Source organism: Carassius auratus, chromosome 5, assembly GCF_003368295.1.
Source record: "Carassius auratus strain Wakin chromosome 5, ASM336829v1, whole genome shotgun sequence".
Lineage (NCBI taxonomy): Eukaryota > Metazoa > Chordata > Actinopteri > Cypriniformes > Cyprinidae > Carassius > Carassius auratus.
The window spans coordinates 18,658,694-18,679,548 of NC_039247.1; the positions used below are offsets into that span (position 1 = coordinate 18,658,694).

General features: G+C 39.7%; 2 protein-coding genes across 6 annotated transcripts in view; one reads left to right on the plus strand and one right to left on the minus strand.

The window, feature by feature from the left end:
• LOC113079408 (multiple C2 and transmembrane domain-containing protein 1-like) overlaps positions 1-20,855 on the minus strand; it is a 137,577-nt gene that overhangs the window by 30,323 nt on the left and 86,399 nt on the right. For all 5 annotated transcript variants that reach the window (XM_026251686.1, XM_026251677.1, XM_026251690.1 and 2 more), the window contains 2 exons: positions 16,720-16,839; positions 5,869-5,925 (listed from right to left, as the gene is read on the minus strand). In XM_026251686.1, the coding sequence (XP_026107471.1) occupies positions 5,869-5,925; positions 16,720-16,839 (177 nt within the window). The remainder of the gene's footprint in view (positions 1-5,868; positions 5,926-16,719; positions 16,840-20,855) is intronic.
• Positions 141-4,361, plus strand: LOC113079405 (uncharacterized). Its single transcript, XM_026251666.1, has 2 exons — positions 141-3,451; positions 3,764-4,361. Exon 1 carries the CDS (start codon positions 324-326, stop codon positions 3,444-3,446), a length of 3,123 nt encoding a protein of 1,040 aa, XP_026107451.1. The 5' UTR covers positions 141-323; the 3' UTR covers positions 3,447-3,451; positions 3,764-4,361.

Consider the following 20,855-nt stretch of genomic DNA (forward strand, 5'->3'; position numbering starts at 1 on the left):
TTCCAGAAGTTAGACGGCATAACATTTTAAGAGGACCAGTCATTTGTTTCCAGTGCGGACAAGAGGGCCACACAAGGCCAGCCTGCCCACAAAATGCTGCTAAACTAACTAACTTGTGTTATGTTCCCAGAGGCAGTGCAGCAAAGATAACCAGACCAAAGGTACTGTTACAGATCAAGACGGTGACCGTAAACGGGAAAGAACTGAAGGCCCTAGTGGATACTGGGAGTGACCAGACTCTGGTGAACAGGAAATTTGTGGCTCCATCTTTAATTAGGGCCTATAATAAATTACCCATCTGCTGCGTACATGGGGAGGAAAGAATGGTGCCCACTGCAGACCTATATATTGGGGTTGAAGGTCAAACCTACCTGTTAGAAGTAGGGGTAGCAGATAATCTTCCATATCCCGTAGTTCTTGGTCGTGATTTACCAGTGCTCCTAGATCTGGTCAAGCCCGTGCAGCAGTGCAACATAGTGATAACAAGGGCCATGGCAAAGCAGCCGGAAGAAGCGATACAGACTCTTTCGACACTGCCCTTTTATGACGTAGATTTAGCGATGGGCATCCCAAAATCAAGAAAATCTAAACGTCAAAAGAGACGAGCAAAGCTTGAGTATAATGCCTCCCAATTGCCCGTAGAGAGCACATGCAATCTAACCCCACATGTCCAGCTGCCTACTAACATAATTGCATTACAGCAAAAAGATGTTAGTCTTGCTGTTTGCCTACAGAAAGCAAACCAGGAGACCACAGGGGAGGGACCCACTAATGACAAGGGTGAGCATTTTGTATTTGAACAGGGCATACTCTACCGCCAGATCGGACTGGTAAAACAGCTGGTGGTTCCGCAGGATACTCGAGAGGTTGTCCTTCACCTGAGCCATTCCATTCCCTGGGCTGGCCACCTAGGGAAAAAGAAAACCACTGCACGTATCAAAAGACACTTTTACTGGCCCGGCTTGGAAACGGATGTTGCCCAGTACTGTAAAAGTTGCCCTGATTGTCAAAAAGTATCCATCAAACGTCCATCAAGAGTGCCCCTCCAGCCCCTTCCTGTAATCAGTACACCATTCGAACGTCTGGGCATGGATGTCGTTGGCCCTGTGGAAAAGAGCTGTGCAGGTAACCGGTTTCTACTGGTGATCACCGATTATGCTACGAGGTACCCAGAGGTATTTCCTTTAAAGTCTGTCAAAGCTAAATATGTTGCAACTTGTCTAGTCCAGTTCTTTTCCAGAGTCGGACTGCCAGCTGAAATTCTCACTGACCAAGGGACCAATTTCATGTCCAATCTCCTGAAACAAGTCTACCAGTTGCTGGGTATTAAAAGTTTGCGGACAACACCTTACCATCCTCAAACTGATGGGCTCACAGAACGATTTAATCAGACATTGAAACAAATGCTGCGGAAATTTGTTGGTGAGACTGGCCGGGACTGGGACCAATGGCTCCCGTATCTTCTTTTTGCTTATAGAGAAGTACCCCAGGCTTCTACCGGGTTTTCTCCGTTTGAGCTCTTATACGGCCATGAAGTTCGGGGACCTCTGACACTACTTAAAGAAGTCTGGGAAGGAGACCATGGTGAGAGTGAGCCTATTAACATTGTGTCTTATGTCTTGCAAATGAGGGAACGTCTGGAGAAAATGAGGACTTTGGCTCAAACCCACCTGATGGAGGCCCAGAAGCACCAAAAAACATGGTACGACCAATCGGCACGGGAAAGAGGCTTTGTGGTTGGAGACAGAGTACTTGTGATGCTGCCGAGTCAGGAGAGCAAGCTGTTGGCCAAGTGGCAGGGCCCCTTCGAGATCAGGAACCAGCTAGGTCCCACCACGTATGAAGTGGTCATTCCAGGGCAAGATCGTGCTAGCCGAGTACTTCATGTCAACCTTTTGAAGAAGTGGGTATCCCGACCTGAGCAGAGAGCGCAAGTGATGATGATTCGTCATGTGAAGGAGGAGGAGGAATGGGAAGACCAGTACTTGCCTCGACCAGTAGCTGGAAATATTCATCTGGAGCATCTGCCTGAAGATCAGCAATCCCAGGTGAGAGCTCTATGTACCCCTGAAACCTTCTCAGAATATCCTGGTTTGACATCTTTGATACAACATGATGTGATATTAAAACCTGATGCAGCTGTTAGACGTATGAGTTACAGAATACCTGAGAGACTCCAAGAGGACTTGAAGGAGGAAGTGAACTTGATGCTGAGACTGGGAATTATTGAACCCTCTAAAAGCGAGTGGTGCCATCCGGTGGTCCTAGTACCGAAAAAGGATGGGAGTATCCGGTTTTGTATTGACTTCCGGTACTTGAATTCTGTATCACAGTTTGACTCATATCCTACTCCCCGTATAGACGCCTTAATTGATCGATTGGGCAAAGCCAAATACCTGACGACCATCGATTTGTCCAAAGGGTATTGGCAGATACCATTGACACAACAGGCCCGTCCTTTAACAGCATTTAGGACACCATGGGGGCTATTCCATTTCCGGGTTTTACCCTTTGGCCTGCATGGGGCACCGGCTACCTTTCAGAGACTTATTGACCAGGTGTTACATGGGCTAACCTTTGCTGCAGCTTATTTGGATGACATAGTCATCTACAGTACTACCTGGGAGGAGCATGTTCAACACCTTCAAGAGGTTCTACAGCGTCTGCAAGAAGCAGGCCTCACAGTGAATCCTGCCAAGTGTGCTGTAGCCAGGACGGAAACCGAGTACCTGGGCTTTGTCATTGGCAACGGGGTAGTGCGACCACAAGTCAACAAGGTCCAGGCATTAGAGGAAGCTCCCATTCCTCAGACCCGTAAGGAACTCAGGTCCTTTCTGGGAATGGCGGGATTTTATAATCGTTTTATCCCTCACTTCTCTAGCAGGGCTGCCCTGTTGACAGATATGGTGGGGGTTCGATGTCCAAATCAATGCCAGTGGTCAGAAGAAAGGATGACGGCCTTTCGAGATATTCAATCGGCGTTAAGAGAAAATGCTGTGCTGTACAGTCCAGACTTTGATCAAGAATTTATTGTGCAGACGGATGCCTCTGAGAGGGGCATAGGGGCTGTGTTGTTACAGGGACCACCTGGTGAGCGACGGCCTGTGGCTTTCATTAGCCGCAAACTCTTTCCAAGGGAAGTCCGCTATTCGACAATAGAGAAGGAATGTTTGGCAGTTAAATGGGCCCTAGACTCCTTGAGATATTACCTACTTGGAAGGGAGTTCAAGTTGGAAACGGACCATAAAGCTCTCCAGTGGCTGGAAAGGATGAAAAATACCAATGGGAGGATCACACGGTGGTATCTGGCTATGCAGCCTTTCCGGTTCACTGTCCAGCACGTTCCGGGCAAGTCCAATGTGACCGCTGACTACTTCTCTCGTTGTATCCACGAGATGCCTGAAGGGAGGGGGTGTGTGATGGCCGAATCTGTGGCCACACATTGATAAGGGTAACATCAACGCATTCATTCATGATACATACATTCATTCACATACTGATAGTTCTTTTCCCGCATTCATTCACGATACATACATTCATTTACATACTGATAGTTATTTTCTTCCTTTTTATCATTCATTTATATTTGAATTTATAGTATAGGATTTAAGGTTTATGTATAAGAAAATCACTACACAGACTTTGTTTGGCAAATTGCAAAGCTTTATTTATACATGTCAGTACTTCTTTCGTTGGTTTGGAGTGCACACTTACTAGCTTGCGTTGTACTATTTCTGTTTCCTTATCTTTGTTTCTATTTGAGTTTAAGTTACCGTGGCATGGAGGTTGGATGAATGGCGTTGACTCAGGTGTGCGTCTTTCCGTCATCGCGGTCTTGACTGACAAAAGGCTGAGGCGCGTGCGGCAGTCAATATTTATGGTCTGAGCATTCCACTGGACGATACCAACTAGATGCTATGTCATGGGGGGGGGTGAAGAAATGAAGTTATTTCTGATTGGTTCCAATTTATTTTTATTATTAATATTTGTTGTTTTGTATTATTAGATTGTTTTGTTTGTTACTCTATTTACTTTTAATTAGATAACTTGTAACTAATTTGTTGGTTTATAAAGTGTTGATTGTATGTTTTCCCCTGTCTTGTTTTAAGTGAGCTCACCGTCTGTGATAAATACCTGTCTGTTGTCTCACTTAGGGGGTTAGTTTTGTTTTGTTCAGTTCTTCTTAAGTTTCGTTATATTGAATTAAAACTTGTTTTGTTTACTTTATTAAAGTCTAGCTAGATTATTTGTTAGAACAAGTTGATTTATTTTGTAACTGAGACCTTTTTCTTATTTTTGGGTAAAATAAAACCTTTTTTTGTTGGCAATCCTGTGTCCTCGTGCCTTACTACTTGGCGATATCCGACATGAAGCCTCTGTCATATATAGCATTGTTAATTCTGATTTAATTTAATGAAACAGTTCAAAATACATAATATCTGACAAGTAAATTGTTACAAATAAAAACTTAATGTATCAATAACTGATTCACTGTTTTGAGATAAATATTTACTGAAATGCTTCGGTTCACCACTACATTTTAACTTTTAATTTATTTGTGTGTTTTCTAGTTTAATTAATACATATTGCAATTGATTTAAATTTAATTCTGCCGTTCCAATTAGTTTGTGCTCCAAAAAAATGTATAATCCAACAAATCATACACATATTGTTCAAAAGTAAAAAACAATATGTGAAAACTGCTGAAAAAACAACAACTGTGTACTAAATGTCCCATTAACGAACTATGTATAATATTGAGAATAACACAATCAGATTTTGACTATGGTACAACTAAATTCTTAATTCGTAGACATTTAATAATAAATATTTTAAATTATTTTGTGTAACTTCTTGTGTTTCTAAAAATATATATACATTTACATTGACTACACTTTTAGTACATTTATCATACTTGAACTTTTTGACCTACCTGTAGTTTTCCCACGCTAGTCTAATAATTCAAAATAGCCTCCGCAACATTGATGCAAACTCTGTAATAAACTATGTAATCATTCTAATCAAATATGAAGAAAAAAAAAAAAAAACCTATGGAAGCCTATGCAAACTAAGACTATGCAAATGGAAAAAGAGAAGGAGAAAAGACAGAGGCAGGACATCAGAGAAGAAAAGCCTAAAACAAAGAAGCCAAATTCCAACCATCCAACCTCACAACAGAAGCTAATCTGGCAGCATAATAACATTATTACATATATTCAGTTCATTCAATCTAAGACCATCTATGTACACACACAGTATGTATACTCCATGCTCTTTAAAAGTACACTATGGGGACATTTAAGTAAGATGTCAAAGGTTATGTTTTCATATTAACTCTGCACTGCTCAAAAATGTGCTTTCTGATGTTCTTGTTGACCAATTTCCAGACAAAGTACATAAGTGCTGGTACTTTGGTGGGCAATAACATGAATCTGCCTGTTCAGAACTATTCAAATGCTTCCTCGTGCATGCAGCAGGGGCATTTGGCCTGGGGTCATTTGAATTCTATTAATTGCACTTAAAAGGGCTTGAGAAATATTAGAAGCTCAACACACAGTATCTGAAGCCAAGTTTATTTATGCCTATGTGGTTCCCCCTTATTCTGGGTAGAAAGGAAACATGTACTTCAACTCTGTAGACTTCAGGTGCTTGCAGCTCTGACAGACTACATAGCTTTGGACCTTGACTCTATGAAGAGCAGCTGAAAGCATTAAATACACAAGAAAGCAATGACCTACTGGTATTTGAGTTAGGGTCAAACATAATAACTACTACAATTTCATTACATTTCACTCTAGAGAACAGCATTTTGGCATTAAATATACATCTGTGTTAGAATACATGTTTGTGAGTGTCACCGATAATTACCTTGTCATCTCTGTCAAAGTCTTCCTCCTCGTCCTCCAGCAAATCCTCCACAGCTTGCTGATGTGCATTGTGAAGAGCAGAACAAAAGAGAGCAGGAAAAAAGAAAAGGAAAAAAAAACAAAGAGAAAATCAATTTCACATGTACACTTCAGAACTTCTCCACATCTTCAAAGTGAAAACAAATGATAGCACATAGTCCTTGGATAGAAAGCAAACCCTCCTAGTCTGACCTCAGTCTCTAAAGTCATCAGTTGTGTCCTCTTGTCCATAAGGTTAAAACCTCAATAGAGCCTTTGGTGAAGGGAGGCTGATGACATAGAGCGTTAACTATGTGCTTCAGTGGACCAGATCCAGGCCAACAATGGTCCCTTTAAAACCCCTTCAAGTTTTCATACTTAACTCAAGCACACAAAGAGTCGTATGCCCATGACCTCGAGAAATGCTGCTGGCTACTTGATTCTTCCAGAAGAACATGTGAACACAGACCAGCAACAATGAAGAAAAAAGACATGCTGAGAATATTGAGTGAAAGATAAATGGCAAGGAATCAACAAATGATTAGTTAAATTGGTCACACTTTATTTTATGGTCCAATTCTATTACTATTAACTATGACTTTTGCCTCAATTAACTCCTGATTTGCTGCTTATTAATAGTTTATAAGGTAGTAGTTAAGTTTAGGGTATTGGGTAGAATTATGGATTACATGCATTATATGTCCTTTATAAGCACTAATAAATGACCAATATGACATGATAATAAGCAAATACTGATTAATGTGAATTGGACCCTATACTAAAGTGTTACCGTTAAATATGTATTTCTTTTAGCAGTCCTAAAAAATTGCGGGCTATTACTAATTACTATAATGAGTTGTTGTTGTTTTTTAATTGTCAGAAGAATCAATACTTTTTTTTTTACCTAGCATAGTTCTCAAATAGTATTTTATACTATAAATATTTTATTTATATGTATTTAAAAATATGTACAATATTATTAATTATTATTATACCCAGCCATACTGTATCTACAGACCAGAATATCACAGAGACTTAGAGATGAGCTCTTTCAATTTCGACTAATAAGCAACCACTTCATAAACCACTCAAGAAATCGTAGTAGCAACATGCTCATAACCACTTAGCCTTAGCAACAATGAAGTGAAAGTGACATTCAGCCAAGTATGGTGACCCATACTCAGAATTTGTGCTCTGCATTTAACCCATCCGAAATGCACACACACAGAGCAGTGAACACACACACACTGTGAGCACACCCGGAGCAGTGGGCAGCCATTTATGCTGCGGCGCCCAGGGAGCAGTTGGGGGTTCGATGCCTTGCTCAAGGGCACCCAAGTCGTGGTATTGAAGGTGGAGAGAGCACTGTACATGCACTCCCCCCACCCACATTTCCGTCCGGCCCGAGACTAGAACCCACAACCCTTCGATTGGGAGTCCGACGCTCTAACCATTAGGCCACGACTTCCCCACAATGACACACAACATCATAGCCGTGGGTTTTATACAGACAATCACTGTTTACATTCTTGCAGGTCTGAAAGGGGTGAAATTAAACCAAATAGTGAAATAATATTCACACCACCTTTCATTTGTTCTTGGGAAATTGCACCCACAGAAAGAGTTTTTTACAGAGTTTTTTGTGTTTCACTCTCACAGACAGAAAAAAAATCCTTCCTATATTATTGGCTTGTTAATCAGAACTGTAGACACCAAAATAATCAGACAATATGTTGGCTCACAAAGAGTTTATCTCAGTCAACTGAAAGCTTTATATTTGGTGTCAGTGGCTTACGGGAGCCCAGAAGAGCGTGTATCACATGTCTGTGTTTGTTGCCGGAAGACAAAAAAAAACTGATCATTATTTATTTTCTTGTAGTTCCTCCTGTCAATCCCTCATCAAAGCTTCAAGGTCATGTGTGTGCTATTTACATAGGACAGCTCGGGCATCTGAAAACACCAGAAAGCTATAAGGGGAGGAATACATCTTCTTTTTGATGTTTTTTTTCTGGCTCCATGCATTTCATCAGTTTTTTGTGACATCCAAAAATTGTTACTTAGCAAACAATAGCTTTTGTTCCTTTGTTTTGTCTAAAAGAGAGCGAGTATGGCTGCTGTAAGCTTCTTATGTAAATGCAGCCTGCGGCAGAAACAAAAGGTGGGTTCAGGATAGATACACGCAGTGTTGTGAGGAGACTAGGGATGGTGTTTTTCACTAGCCTAATAGCAAACGGATCGACTAGAAGAGCGATGCTGATCTGGCGCTGGGTTAGCCAGGGGTCATACGCTGGGTAAAGGAACTTGAAGGAAGTTTAACTTCAAGAAAACCAATGGTAGCATCAACTGGAAAGTTTGGCAGTCAGTATGTCTCACTTGCAGACAGAAATTCACACTAAAATAGCATCACACCCAGACTTTAAGTCCATTGTCTGGCCTTTCGGTTAGCAGTGGCACCATCTCCAGACCAACGCTGTAACATCCATCCTGCCAAGTTAATGCACTTTCTCTTGCCTTCTGCCATCAGTGGAGGAAGAACCCTGCTATCTGAGCTTTTAATTCTAACCTTCCCTGTGACAGGTGCGCTGGGAATAGACGCCCTAGCTAGACAACCCATCCAACACGAAGATATGCACTTTCATTTTTTTCCCTGCCTCTCAGCTCTTGAGCTCTCCCCTCCTCCAGTTCTTCTTTGAAATGTAAGAAATCTCTACCGTCTCCAGCTGCTCAGGGGCTGGCCCTGCTTTGTATGCCGCATGTGGACCAGAGGCCCGGGAGAGCCCAGGCCTGGAAGACTGATAAGGGCTCTCGCCGGAGCACATCAAGCCCAAACAGCCTCTTCACAGGCTGTCAGAGCCCTGCTGGTCAAAGGGAGGGCTTGAGATTTTGCCAGCACTGGCTGACTGTGGTCTGACCTTTGCTGGGGCTCAAGTCAAAGAGTACAACTGTTCGCGCTCAGAGAAATTCTGACGTTTTTGTTTGGGCATAATATTACGTTTCAATGGTCACAATTCAAATATGAGGACAATGGGCAGAATAATTGCTTGGATGTGTGGGAGAGGGACAGAGCAGTCATTACATCTCTTTGGGGCTCAGTTGTACTGGGCACACAGGCCGGCAACAGGACGTGCCAGGGTTGTGCGTATCCAGAAGCCACGGGAGTCAAAAGTGTTGTCAGTCCCACGGCTCAAGCTCTACTGTAATCCGCAGCAGCCCTGAACCCACAGGACCCAGAAAAGCACTCTGGCTTTCTGTTCTGTAAATAAAACCTCAGCTTCCAGAGACAAGCCTGTGTCAACAATGGCAGCAGCAGCTGTGACAAAAATCACACAGCGCTGCAGTGTTGTTAGCAAAATCACGGGTACAAAAGTTCACAAAGACGAAGTTCAGGAGCTGCCAAAGTTGCTCCCCGCCTCGCCTGCAAGCCGTGGCAGCACAGGGGAAATCAGCAGGGCAACAAACGCTGCCAGTTCAAAGTGACGTGACCTTTTGAATTTGTCTCCTGTCAGGGGCTGGCACGGAGAAGCTGAGACGTGTCTGCCAGGCGCGGGTGAAGCGCTGTCTTGCTAAAGGGGGCACAGCGCTGGAAGAGGTGGTACCACTGAGGTGGATTAAAGGCCTAGAGCACCTCTCGACTCTTCTTCTCACTCTTCCCCATCCTCTCCCGGCCCTGCCATCACACTTCTTGCTTTTTTGTTGTCCCTGTTGAGCCTGCAGCTGAAACATCAGCCTGAGAGTAAGACAAGCTCTTCCATGAAGCACCTCTAGGAGCATGGCTGGCAGACAAACTCGCTCTGGTTCTCTTTATGTTGTCATTTCGTGATTGACAGTGGAGGTGGGCTTGACAGGCCTCCGTTTCCCTCCACAAGCGTATCCTTTATTCATGAAGCTCCATCCAGGCATTTTGTTTTTCAAATTACACACACCGGAAGAAAAAGACAAAACACTACTCACACCAGACAAAACAAAAGGTTTATTTGCTAACTTGCTTTCTGTGCTATGCAAAACTCTGCTATTAAATACTGTTAGTAGTCAAGAAATAAACAAACAGACTAAGAACAAACAGCTATAGGTTTGATCTTGTCACTCTTTATATTTACAAAAAGATAAAACCAAAGGTGAAGGGTAATTTATTCACCACTGGCAGCATCAAATGAAATTTCAAAAATAACTATTTACAAACTGCTCTCCCAAACATATTTATTGGCCTGTCTCATTCAGAAAACAAGCAATCCCAACCTCCAATCATGGCATTAGTTGAGCCAGACGTTTACATGATGGATCTCTCTAAAAAATACAGCAGTTCGCGCTTGTTGAAAAGTCATTTCCACATAACTGGATCTTCTGGTCAAACATCAGACTTCTCTCTAGTGATATATGCTCTCTAGTGATATATTATTTTCCAATAATCCATTTAACTCAGATGTACATCCCTACGTAGAAAAGAAATAAAAATTACATTGTGTCTTTAAATGAGGGATGTATTTCTTTATTATATCCTTTACTGTCAGATGTTACAATCAGGTGGTTACTATGCTGTTCACCATGGTTGATAGGTGGTTGTCTACAAACATTTTATCATCTGCCAAGTAAAAATCTTAAGTCCAATCACAATGAAAAAATATCACACCTCTCTACGGCAAAACACATATCATTTAAAGCATATTTCATAAACTTGAGTTACATGTTGATATTTTAACTGACTTTTCCCATCAATAACTATGTCTTAACATACAGAATCAGTATCTTATAGAATAACAAAGCAATTTTTGATAAATGAATTTAGTTAGAGATGACTGATGCAAAACTCACGTTTCGACGCGGTGTCGAGATACTGAAGCACAGATGTTTCAAACCACTGCTCCGAAGTGTGATTCGAAACACGCATTTCATTAGGGCTGGCCCATATATACAATTTAGATTAAACAGCTAATTTAAGCAGTTAAAAAAAAAAATCTATGCCAAGTGATCACTTATCGCTTTTTATTAAATGAACACATGTAGGCCCATATGTAACTGAAGTAGTGCAAAAGAATTACAGAAAGTGCATTATGTCAACTTTTTAGTTCATGCAATTCGCAATTTAGACTATGCAACTGGGATAAGTATTTTATATGAAGAGAGAACTGAAGATGAACACCAAGCCGAGCCAGATAACGAACAAACGATTGACTCACTCTCGAGTCAAGAACCGTTTGTGTTGGACGTGTCCGAGCTCTTGGAGCTGATGATAACAGTGATTCAGCGTGAAGCAGAATGACACACAGCATGTCAGAACCGAACTGATTCTTTTGGTGATTGATTCTGAACTGATTCTGTGCTAATGTTATGAGCGCGGGTAAACCGAAGGCTTGAATCAAGGGCAATCATCGCCTATGACGTCATTAAGTAAATCGTTTTCTTCAACCGAACTTTCCATCACTACTGGTGATCCCACAACCGATGCAACCGGATTTTGACTCAAGAATGATAGTTCGTTATCTGGCTCAGCTCGGTGTTCCTCTTCAGTTCTCTCTTCACAGCAGTTCAGTCAGTGTACTGTTTGAGTACATGCATTACTCCGGGATATTGGTTTGTTTTAACTCAGAGGGAGTGTCAGCCACATTAAAAAAGTTCACAGCTTAAGTCATATGTGGATTAATGCTTATTGGAGACGTGAACGGTTTCAAACGATTCAGTTCGATTTGGTGAACTGGTTCAAGAAGATCCGGTTACATCAAGTGATTCATTCACGAACCCGGATATCACTACACTGCTGTGAACACACTCACAACAGACCGGAAGAGAAGACAATGCTGAATAAAGTCATAGTTTTTGATATCTTTGTCCCGAAGATGAACGGAGGTCTTATGGGTTTGGAACGGCATGAGGGCGAGTTATTAATGACATAATTTTGATTATTGGGTGAACTAACCCTTTAACCTAGACTACTGTAGTCTTAACCTAACACCCACGAAGTATAAGTGGAGTTAATGCAGCAGAACAATTAATATATTTAAATAAAAATCTTCATATGTAAAAAATGCCAATTGTGGCTTGATGTCTTTTATTAATTTTCCATAACTGAAATAACAAATTCAGTTGTCAGAGATATTACAAGAACCGAACAATAAAAACACAAATTTCAAATATTTATATACATGCTTCACCTGGTATTCAAACCTAAAGTGACAGGTCCTGACATGTCAGCTGACTACACTAACCACTCCCCCAACATGGAATGATGAGCACAACATATAGGTTATAACTTGTCAATTTGCTTAACTGAATAATTGCTAAAGCTGTTTCAGAGCAACACACCCGTAGAAATGGATGTCGAATGTTTAAAAGCCTCAGCACATTTGCTTCAGTGTTTCAGGAAGCCTCGCTCTGCCCACCACTTAATTTAATTAGTTTTCAATGATATCAGCATTACACCAAAAATATCAGGGGAAATATCTTATGTTGCACATTGGGGGCCTACTTGGAGAACCACTAATTTTGCTTAAAAGCTTAAGCCCAAATATGAACTAGAGTAATGTTCACACACAAAAAAATAAATAAATAAAAAAACACGCTGTGAAAAAATTATTAGCCTTTTGAAATATGGAAAATGGAGAAACTGCGAGCTGCTAGAGGACACAGTGAGAGTAACCCTGACAATTAAGACCCTCTCTCCCACAACTGACAAGGTTGCAGAGAAAGAACCTCGAATGCCTAATTGTGCTTGAGCTGGTGAAAGAGACGTCACTGTGTTGCTCCAACTCTGACAGAATGTGCTGTAATTAACACCTTCATAACATCTGGTAAAACTGTTTTCCAGGCCAGTGAATTCAGCAGCCATTGTCTTCTAGGGCCAGCCATGAGCTTGACTGAGCCTGAGCAGCCACACTGAAGCCCACCTGAACACTTCCAGGTCTCCAAATAAAAGTAGGTGAGGGGTGGTGTTAGGGTGGTGAGCACTGCCTCTCTGCAGGAGGTGAGCAAGCCACTGACAGCTGCTGTCAGAACGGCTCTGTTCGCTGTGTCGGTGCTCCCTTACCTTCAGGTTAAAATTGGTGCACTTACACTCCCTACCAGTAGGGGGCTCTTCTGGAAGCAGTGAAGGCAGTGTTCTTTGTTTAGAGAGGAAACCAAGAAATCGTAGCTTTCCATCATCTGCTGATGATCGACAGGCATAGTTCGCAAGTCACATCCCTTTGTCTTGCATCTAAACCAGTGTTTATTTTTCCATCGTCTATTCATTCTGACACAAAAACCAATACCTTGGCACTATGTGGCAACCCAGCTAGCTAAGCTTCTGCCATTCTGTTGATTTAAAACAACGGTTTGGAAGTGTAGTCTAATGTTTAGTGCACAGTTATTCCAGATGGTAAAAAGGATCTTTAACAACAACAGGCCATGACAGCGAGGTCAGGTACCCGGTGGAAGGGTGGCAGGCGGAGAACAGCAAAAGAATACGAGAGTCAGGGGTCAGCTGTCTACAGGTTAAGAGTTGAGCAGACATGTCACATCTAGAGGTAACAAGTCCCTTCAAGAAATGTGACAGCTGAAAGTGGCTTCCTGTTTCCCCACAACACACTGGGCTGTGGACATCAGGGGTACAACAAACAAGAGACAATATACGGTAAGTCTGAAGAAGGTTGATTTGCAATAATAACCAGCTATTATTCAGTGATAATGACAGCTTCTTACAAAAAATAATAATAAGAAAGGCCATGAAATATAGATTTTACCTGAAATTACTTTATTATATGAGAAGAAAGGGGCTGCAATACTACAAGAACCTATGTATGCTGAATTATTATTATAATAGAATAAGTATATCTCACAACCCTAAGTGGTGGTGGTTAATGTTTTATTGTATATTTATATAAGCAAAATTTGTTTACAGTCTTTTATAATTTATTTGAATAATAATTATATTAATAATACAATATAATTTTAATAAATTATAAATTTGTGTGTGTGTGTGTGTGTGTGTATATATAAGTAGTGTAAGTAGTCTGCAATTTATAACTGTAATTATTTTTTTTTAAACTTGATTAACTGAGGCTAAAAACAAAAGAGCGACAAAGAGAGAGACAGAGAATATGCGTGTAAGAATATTTCTGTGCAGCTTTTGTTCAGACCTAGAGCCTCACTTTTTCTCCATGTACAGGATATTGAGCATACACGATCATCCACTGCATTCTGCACATGAGACATGCTGGCTCACATTACAAAAACATGCAATGATGATAGTCAGATGCCATACAAACACTTGGAAAAGTTTCATAAAATGTAGGCCGGGCAGAATCTCCGTTTCTCATTTCTGTCTGTCTCAGTAACAAAAAAAAACAAAAAAAAATAGCTTGGACTGTTGGAGTGCCGCCGCCTGCATTTATGTGTCAGCAGGTTTAGTGCAGAGCTACAGTTAAGAGTTATCTGAAAAGACATCCTGCCAGGCACAGGGAGCCTGCCATCTCTACTGTAGTGAACAAACCATGAATGGGACATTTCCACAGGAGGAATATTAGTCCTTTCAAAAGTACATCAGTCCCCTGAGTGTGTATTTATAAAAATAAAGCACAAATTGTAAACTCAGAAAGCATGGGTTAAGCTAAACTGCTGTATCACTTTCAGATAACAAGCTAGCAGCCAACAAACAGCTTTATATAAATATATATTTATTTATTTATATAAAGCTGTTTGTTGGCTGCTAGCTTGTTATCTGAAAGTGATACAGCAGTTTAGCTTAACCTATGCTTTATATATATATATACACACACACACAGTACAGACCAAAAGTTTGGACACACCTTCTCATTCAAAGAATTTTCTTTATTTTCATGACTATGAAAATTGTAGAGTCACACTGAAGGCATCAAGGTCTATTTGACCAAGAAGGAGAGTGATGGGGTGCTGCGCCAGATGACCTGGCCTCCACAGTCACCGGACCTGAACCCAATCCAGATGGTTTAGGGGTGAGATGGACCGCAGACAGAAGGCTAAAGGGCCAACAATCTGTCAGGGAACTCCTTCAAGACTGTTGGAAGACCATTTCAGGTGACTACCTCTTGAAGCTCATCAAGAGAATTTCAAGAGTGTGCAAAGCAGTGATCAAAGCAAAAGGTGGCTACTTTGAAGAACCTAAAATATGACATATTTTCAGTTGTTTCACACTTTTTTGCTATGTATATAATTCCACGTGTTAATTCATAGTTTTGATGCCTTCAGTGTGAATCTACAATTTTCATAGTCATGAAAATAAAGAAAATTATTTTAATGAGAAGGTGTGTCCAAACTTTTGGTCTGTACTGTATATATACACACACACACACACACACACACACACACAGGTAAAACAGCTTATAGAAAGTGAAAAAAGAAGAACGACATCAGGTACTAGTCATTACTCACACACCTAAATTCCTTCCCCTGAAGTTCATAGTAAAGCACAGGGAAACAGTGTCCAAGCTCAGGCTCATCAGTGAGTTTGAGGCTAATGGAAAGCATGTGTGTGTGTGTGTGTGTTTACTGTTTCTGAACTCTCATGCTCTCACCAGCCCGTGTGTTATGGTTACAGTCGTCAAAATGCAGAACAATGGCCTGAGGAGATGTGGAGGGAGGAATAACAGGTTAAAGGCATTAGCTTGGACTCCTGTGTGTTTTAAATCCAAAGGTCCTGACAGAATCGCTTTTGACCCATTACCTAGTGCTGAATCCCTAACTTCTGACCCAACTGGCTTAAACGATGAAAGAAAACACACACTCAAACACACTTACACTTCACTAAATCATCACACAAGCTCATTACATAGAAAAAGTACAATATATTATTAAAATACATCATAAAGTAGTAGTGTGTGTGATATGATAAACCAGTTTTATTAAACATATTTACCATGATTATCGGAACATGCAATCTTATTACATATATTTTAGTATTGACATGGCGAATAAAACATACACAGATAAGACTAAATGAATAACAGAGCTCTGGAGAGTTTTTGCAAACAATGTCGCCATCTATAGGACATCATACTTATCGTACAGACTGACTATAGATCATACTTGTTTAACAACATCTCTATTCTTTGCAAAAAAATATTACCAGGAGTGTCATAAAAAGTATGATATTTTATATATATATATATATATATACACACACACACACATATGATCACATATGACTCTATAGTGGTGAAACTTTGATCATATTCAGGACACTCAAAAAATGTAGTTCATATGATTGTCCCATTTACTCAAAGGATATCCTAGATATTTCAGATATATGCATAATGGGACTATTCCTTTTTTTTTTTTATTCCTTTTAAATTTTTAAAATTTATGTGCACTCTAAAATAGTAATCTACAATTAATTCAATATCTACCTTGGGTGGTGAAGATTTTATTCAAGTCCAAAGCCTTTGTTCAATTACTGTATGAAGTTCTCAAAGTCCACCTAAACGCCTTTCAAAAATCCACACTGGTATAAAATTGATTCCCTTCAATTCACTTCCAAGGTGAGCTCTCTTTATACCTTTGTTGCACTGAAGCTCACACATTCAGTCAAACAGCAGCGTAAAACAACACAAAAGACAACAAAATCGAAGCATAACTGTAATTTAAGTGCTGCAGAGCATTTTGACACTTTCTAAACACACACGTGCATGATGATCCCACCTCTCCCGTACTTAGAAAAACAATAATTTTCAAAAGTTTTCTGAATTTAAAAAGTGCTGAATGAAACAAAATATTTGGAATTCAAACAGGTTTTAATACTCAAGACATATTAAATATAGAAAGCTGTAAGGGTGCTTAAGTGTTCTAGACACAAATACAGGTGCAGGTGTAAGCGTGTGACAGAACTCACCACATCTCCCTGTCTCGTGTCCTTCCCTGAAGCAATGAGAAAGTAGTTCCAGGCCAGCAGCATCAGGAGAACCAGCGGGAACATATAGAGCTCAAAATTCCACACGACCACAACGAAAAGCTGCAGAAAGAGGGAACAAAATGAATCAGCAAACAAAAGGAAAGAACATTGCACTGAAGACGCATTTATAAAACACTTTAAAATGTTTTTCAAAAACATAAATTCTAAACAACAATTTAATTTAATGTGCCTTTTTATTTATTAATTTTTTGGAAAAATGTTAGAAAATATTTTTTTTCTAATCTCTAATTTTAATTTCTTCATATCTAAATTTGTTTTTTATTGGATACCTTTAGAACACCTGACAACCAGTAACACAATGATTATTTTTCACAGTCTGTCATGTGTGTGGACAGATGATGCTTTAAAAGTCTTTCAGTGAGAAAACGCAATGAATGAGTCAATCATCTGCAACGAAATCTCATTCTCCTTAAATAACATTACAAAGGCTCAAAACAAAGGCTCAAAAATAAAGCAGAATACCACTTTTTGGTCTAACTCTATAGTAAATGTGACCCTACTGCTATAACAGACATCATATATTATAATATTATTGTGTAAGTATTCAAGTTTTAAAAGCTCTGTAAAATAAAAACAAGCATCCTCATACAGTATATGACTATGCACTATGATATACATAAATGCACCCCACAAAGACCTCGCTTGATTTGAAAAGTTTAGGTAACATTAAATGACACCTGACCGGACCTGACATGCCCACAAACACTAGTGCAGAGCAGTGGAAAATCTCTGAATCTTGCAGTAACAGGTCAGATGTATTTCAGTGTCCTTCACACTATACATTACAGCTGTTGCCTCACGCGCACACACTAAACATTAAGGGGGTAAAAAGACATGGGGAACAAATTAGGCACCTCTAAGGTGCATAATATATATGTGATATCAATGCTGGTACAAATGTTATCTTTAAATTACCTCTCACAATTTTAATATTCAAACTTTTTGACATTTTGAAGAAATTAATTAGCCACATTTAAAAGAAAAAAGAAAAAAATGATCAATACAAGTAAAGTTGTAAATCATGCATTTAGCAATCAAGTATGTATAGAACATAGCAATAAAGTAAAGTATAAATTATGCAATACGGTAACTAATCTGAGAATTTGCATACAAGAACATATGTAATATGCATAAGCTGCTGACAGAAAAACTCTGCCCAAGGAAGAAAAAAAAAAAAACGGTAAAAATCTGTAACATTTGGTATTTTAGTTCCTGCAAAACATCTGCAGTCTGTCCCTTTAATTAGAGCAAAAAATATTTTTCATAGAAAGTAATTTGAATTTCCTCACATTGAATTAATATCTTCCTTCTGTGCATTCATAAAATCATAATGACTTAATTTAGTCCTGAAAATATTTAAAATATAATCAGCCTTTAACATACTTTGACAAATTCTCTTCTATTTGTTGGCCCCTGACTCAATTAATACATTTTTAAATCGAAAAATACATTCTTTGGAGTTTAAAACCACTCTAAGAGTAATTCGTGAATCGGTCGCTCACAAAGAAAATCTATTTCTTTGTCTCTACTCTGCAGCGCCCGTCTTGGTTTCATATGCTGGATGCCATTCTTGCGTTTGGTTATTGTATAGCTGAGGGCCAGAGTCTGATTGACAGCTGATGTTAGTCGACACCTCTTCTGCTTGGAAGTGACCCTTCTCTTTTTCACACAACCCAGCGGCAAAGAGAGAGATGCCCAGAGTTCTGGGGCCATTCTTCCAGCCCAGACACTCATATCACCCCCAGTACCCCCCACAGAGAGCCCTCCTCAGGGAGGGAAGGGCCACGGACCCCAGAAAGCAAACTAAAGGAGAAGAGAGAGGTTCGGTTGAAGGAGAGGAAAAAGAGTAACCGAATCTGCAAACACGCGACAAGAGGCTTTGTCAGAGCGCATCCAGGTGTTCAGCATTCAGTTCTCCGGCTTCGGCGGCCATTCCGGAGCCACGGCGCTCAGTTTCCCATTCCCCCCGTGTGAGTTCCTGTACTTCAGAGCTGTGATGTACTGCTCAGGGCACGTACAGTAACCTCTCCACCTGCACAGATCCCGTATTATAATGATTCAATGAGCCTCAGGACCAACAGTAACCTAATATAGACCATGACATCTATTCATTAAACGGCATTTGAAATCTAATTTCCTGTCAGTCCATTAATCTACAAAAAGCACCACAAGAAATCCACAAATCATTATTGATGTTACGAATTTAACTTTGATTCTGTGTAATATAACAGAAAAAGAGGACATCACAGGCGATACGGGAGACAAAGATGTCATTCTTTTACTCAAGTAGAAGAAAATGCTTTCATGTATTGCTTACATTTTTTCTAAAATTAGGGTATGTTAGAATTAAAAATGAGTTTTATGCATGGAATTAACAGAAAAGAACTGAATCTGAAGAAAGAAGCATTTTTTTTCACTTCCCTAATGAATTTCCTAATGAATTTCACTAAATATCAAACAACTAAGTGACATTAGCATTTGCATAAACGCTACATCCATCTCTAACATCAAGTAGCAAGTAAATTTGATTCCATTTTAAATATCTATTTGATTTTATCCAATCGGAAGCACTTGAGATTAAGTCCCTTAACAAAAGCCGTTGCTCTAACTGGGAGAATGATCTGAATCGGCCAAATGTTTCAGCATCTCGCTGGATTTTTGGAATGGAGGACGGACACGTTTTGGCAGCCGATTTCAATATCATTTTGGCACTTTGTGTCGTGGAGTGCAGGCTTGAGCACTTCAGAGCAGGCATTTGAGAATTAACACATTAAAAGTGTGTTACCAACACAGCCTACAACAGCCCCTGTACTTGGACTTCAGAAATTAAGTCATCACATTGTGTTGATTATTTTAAATAGTGCCAACGGTGGGTAGAAATATGCCAAATCAGAGGCTGATTATGGACGTCAATAACTCATCTGCTTTTTGGCTGGACTCCTTAGGTGGTGATGTTTGGATTGAGCGATGCCGCACTGCCATCTTCTGGCATATCATGAAACACTTCGGTAATGATTGGATCTAAATCTAATGAGAAAGTTATTAAAAAAGAACAGCCTTAAAATATGTGCTAAATCATACAGTCTTCACTATTGGCTGGTGATTAGAGCAGTTCATGTCAGGTAGAAATATCTTAAACAAAATCTGTGGAAATTCATTTATAAACTATAATAATTAACAGAATAAATAATACTAATAATAACTAAAATCAATTTTAAATGGAACATAATTCCAGTCACTTAAATTATATTATATTATGATGAGGCTTTTATTTTATATTTATATTTAAGAATATAAAAGTTTGGAATTTTTATTTTATATATATATATATATATATATATATATATATATATATACATCTGGATATTTTAAGTTATATTTTAACAGTTGCATTTTATGTTTAAATCAATTTCTGGTGTATAAAATATATATAAAATTATATATAAAAGCTGCATTTAACACTGCATTTAACATTCAGAATTATCCCGAATTTGTCCCATAAATTTTATAAATAAATAAATAATTTTCTGACAGGTGTCTTGAAGCAGAAAGGTGCCACCTTGTAGCACTCAGTGGGTTGTAATCGTGAAGACACACACCAAGCATTTGTTTCTCTTTTCCTTTCTCGGGTGTTTTTTATCTAAATGCAAAGCAGGTGAAAGCTGCTCCAGTTTCCTGTAGTAGTAGCTCTCTTGTCTGGGTGCTCCCACTGATAAGAGTCCTACATTACCCCACATAAAAGAGCCAAGTATCATTCCCTTACCTCTCCCCTTCCAGTATATCTCCTTCTCCTTACCCTCTACACTCACACACACCACTCTTATTCCCCACGACACACAATACCTGCTCTATTTGCTCCCAATCCAAGGCCAAATTGCAGGTAGAGTTACGGCAAATTTGTTTGGAGGAAGAGTTGGTGCAGGAGCAATAAGGAGCTGGAGGGGTAGAGTGGCACACAGGGAGGCCTGGCACAGATCGGTCTTTATGAGCACCACTCTGCCAGCCAGAACAATGGCCCATATTCACCCAGCGCAAACGCTCAGTTTACAGGTGTT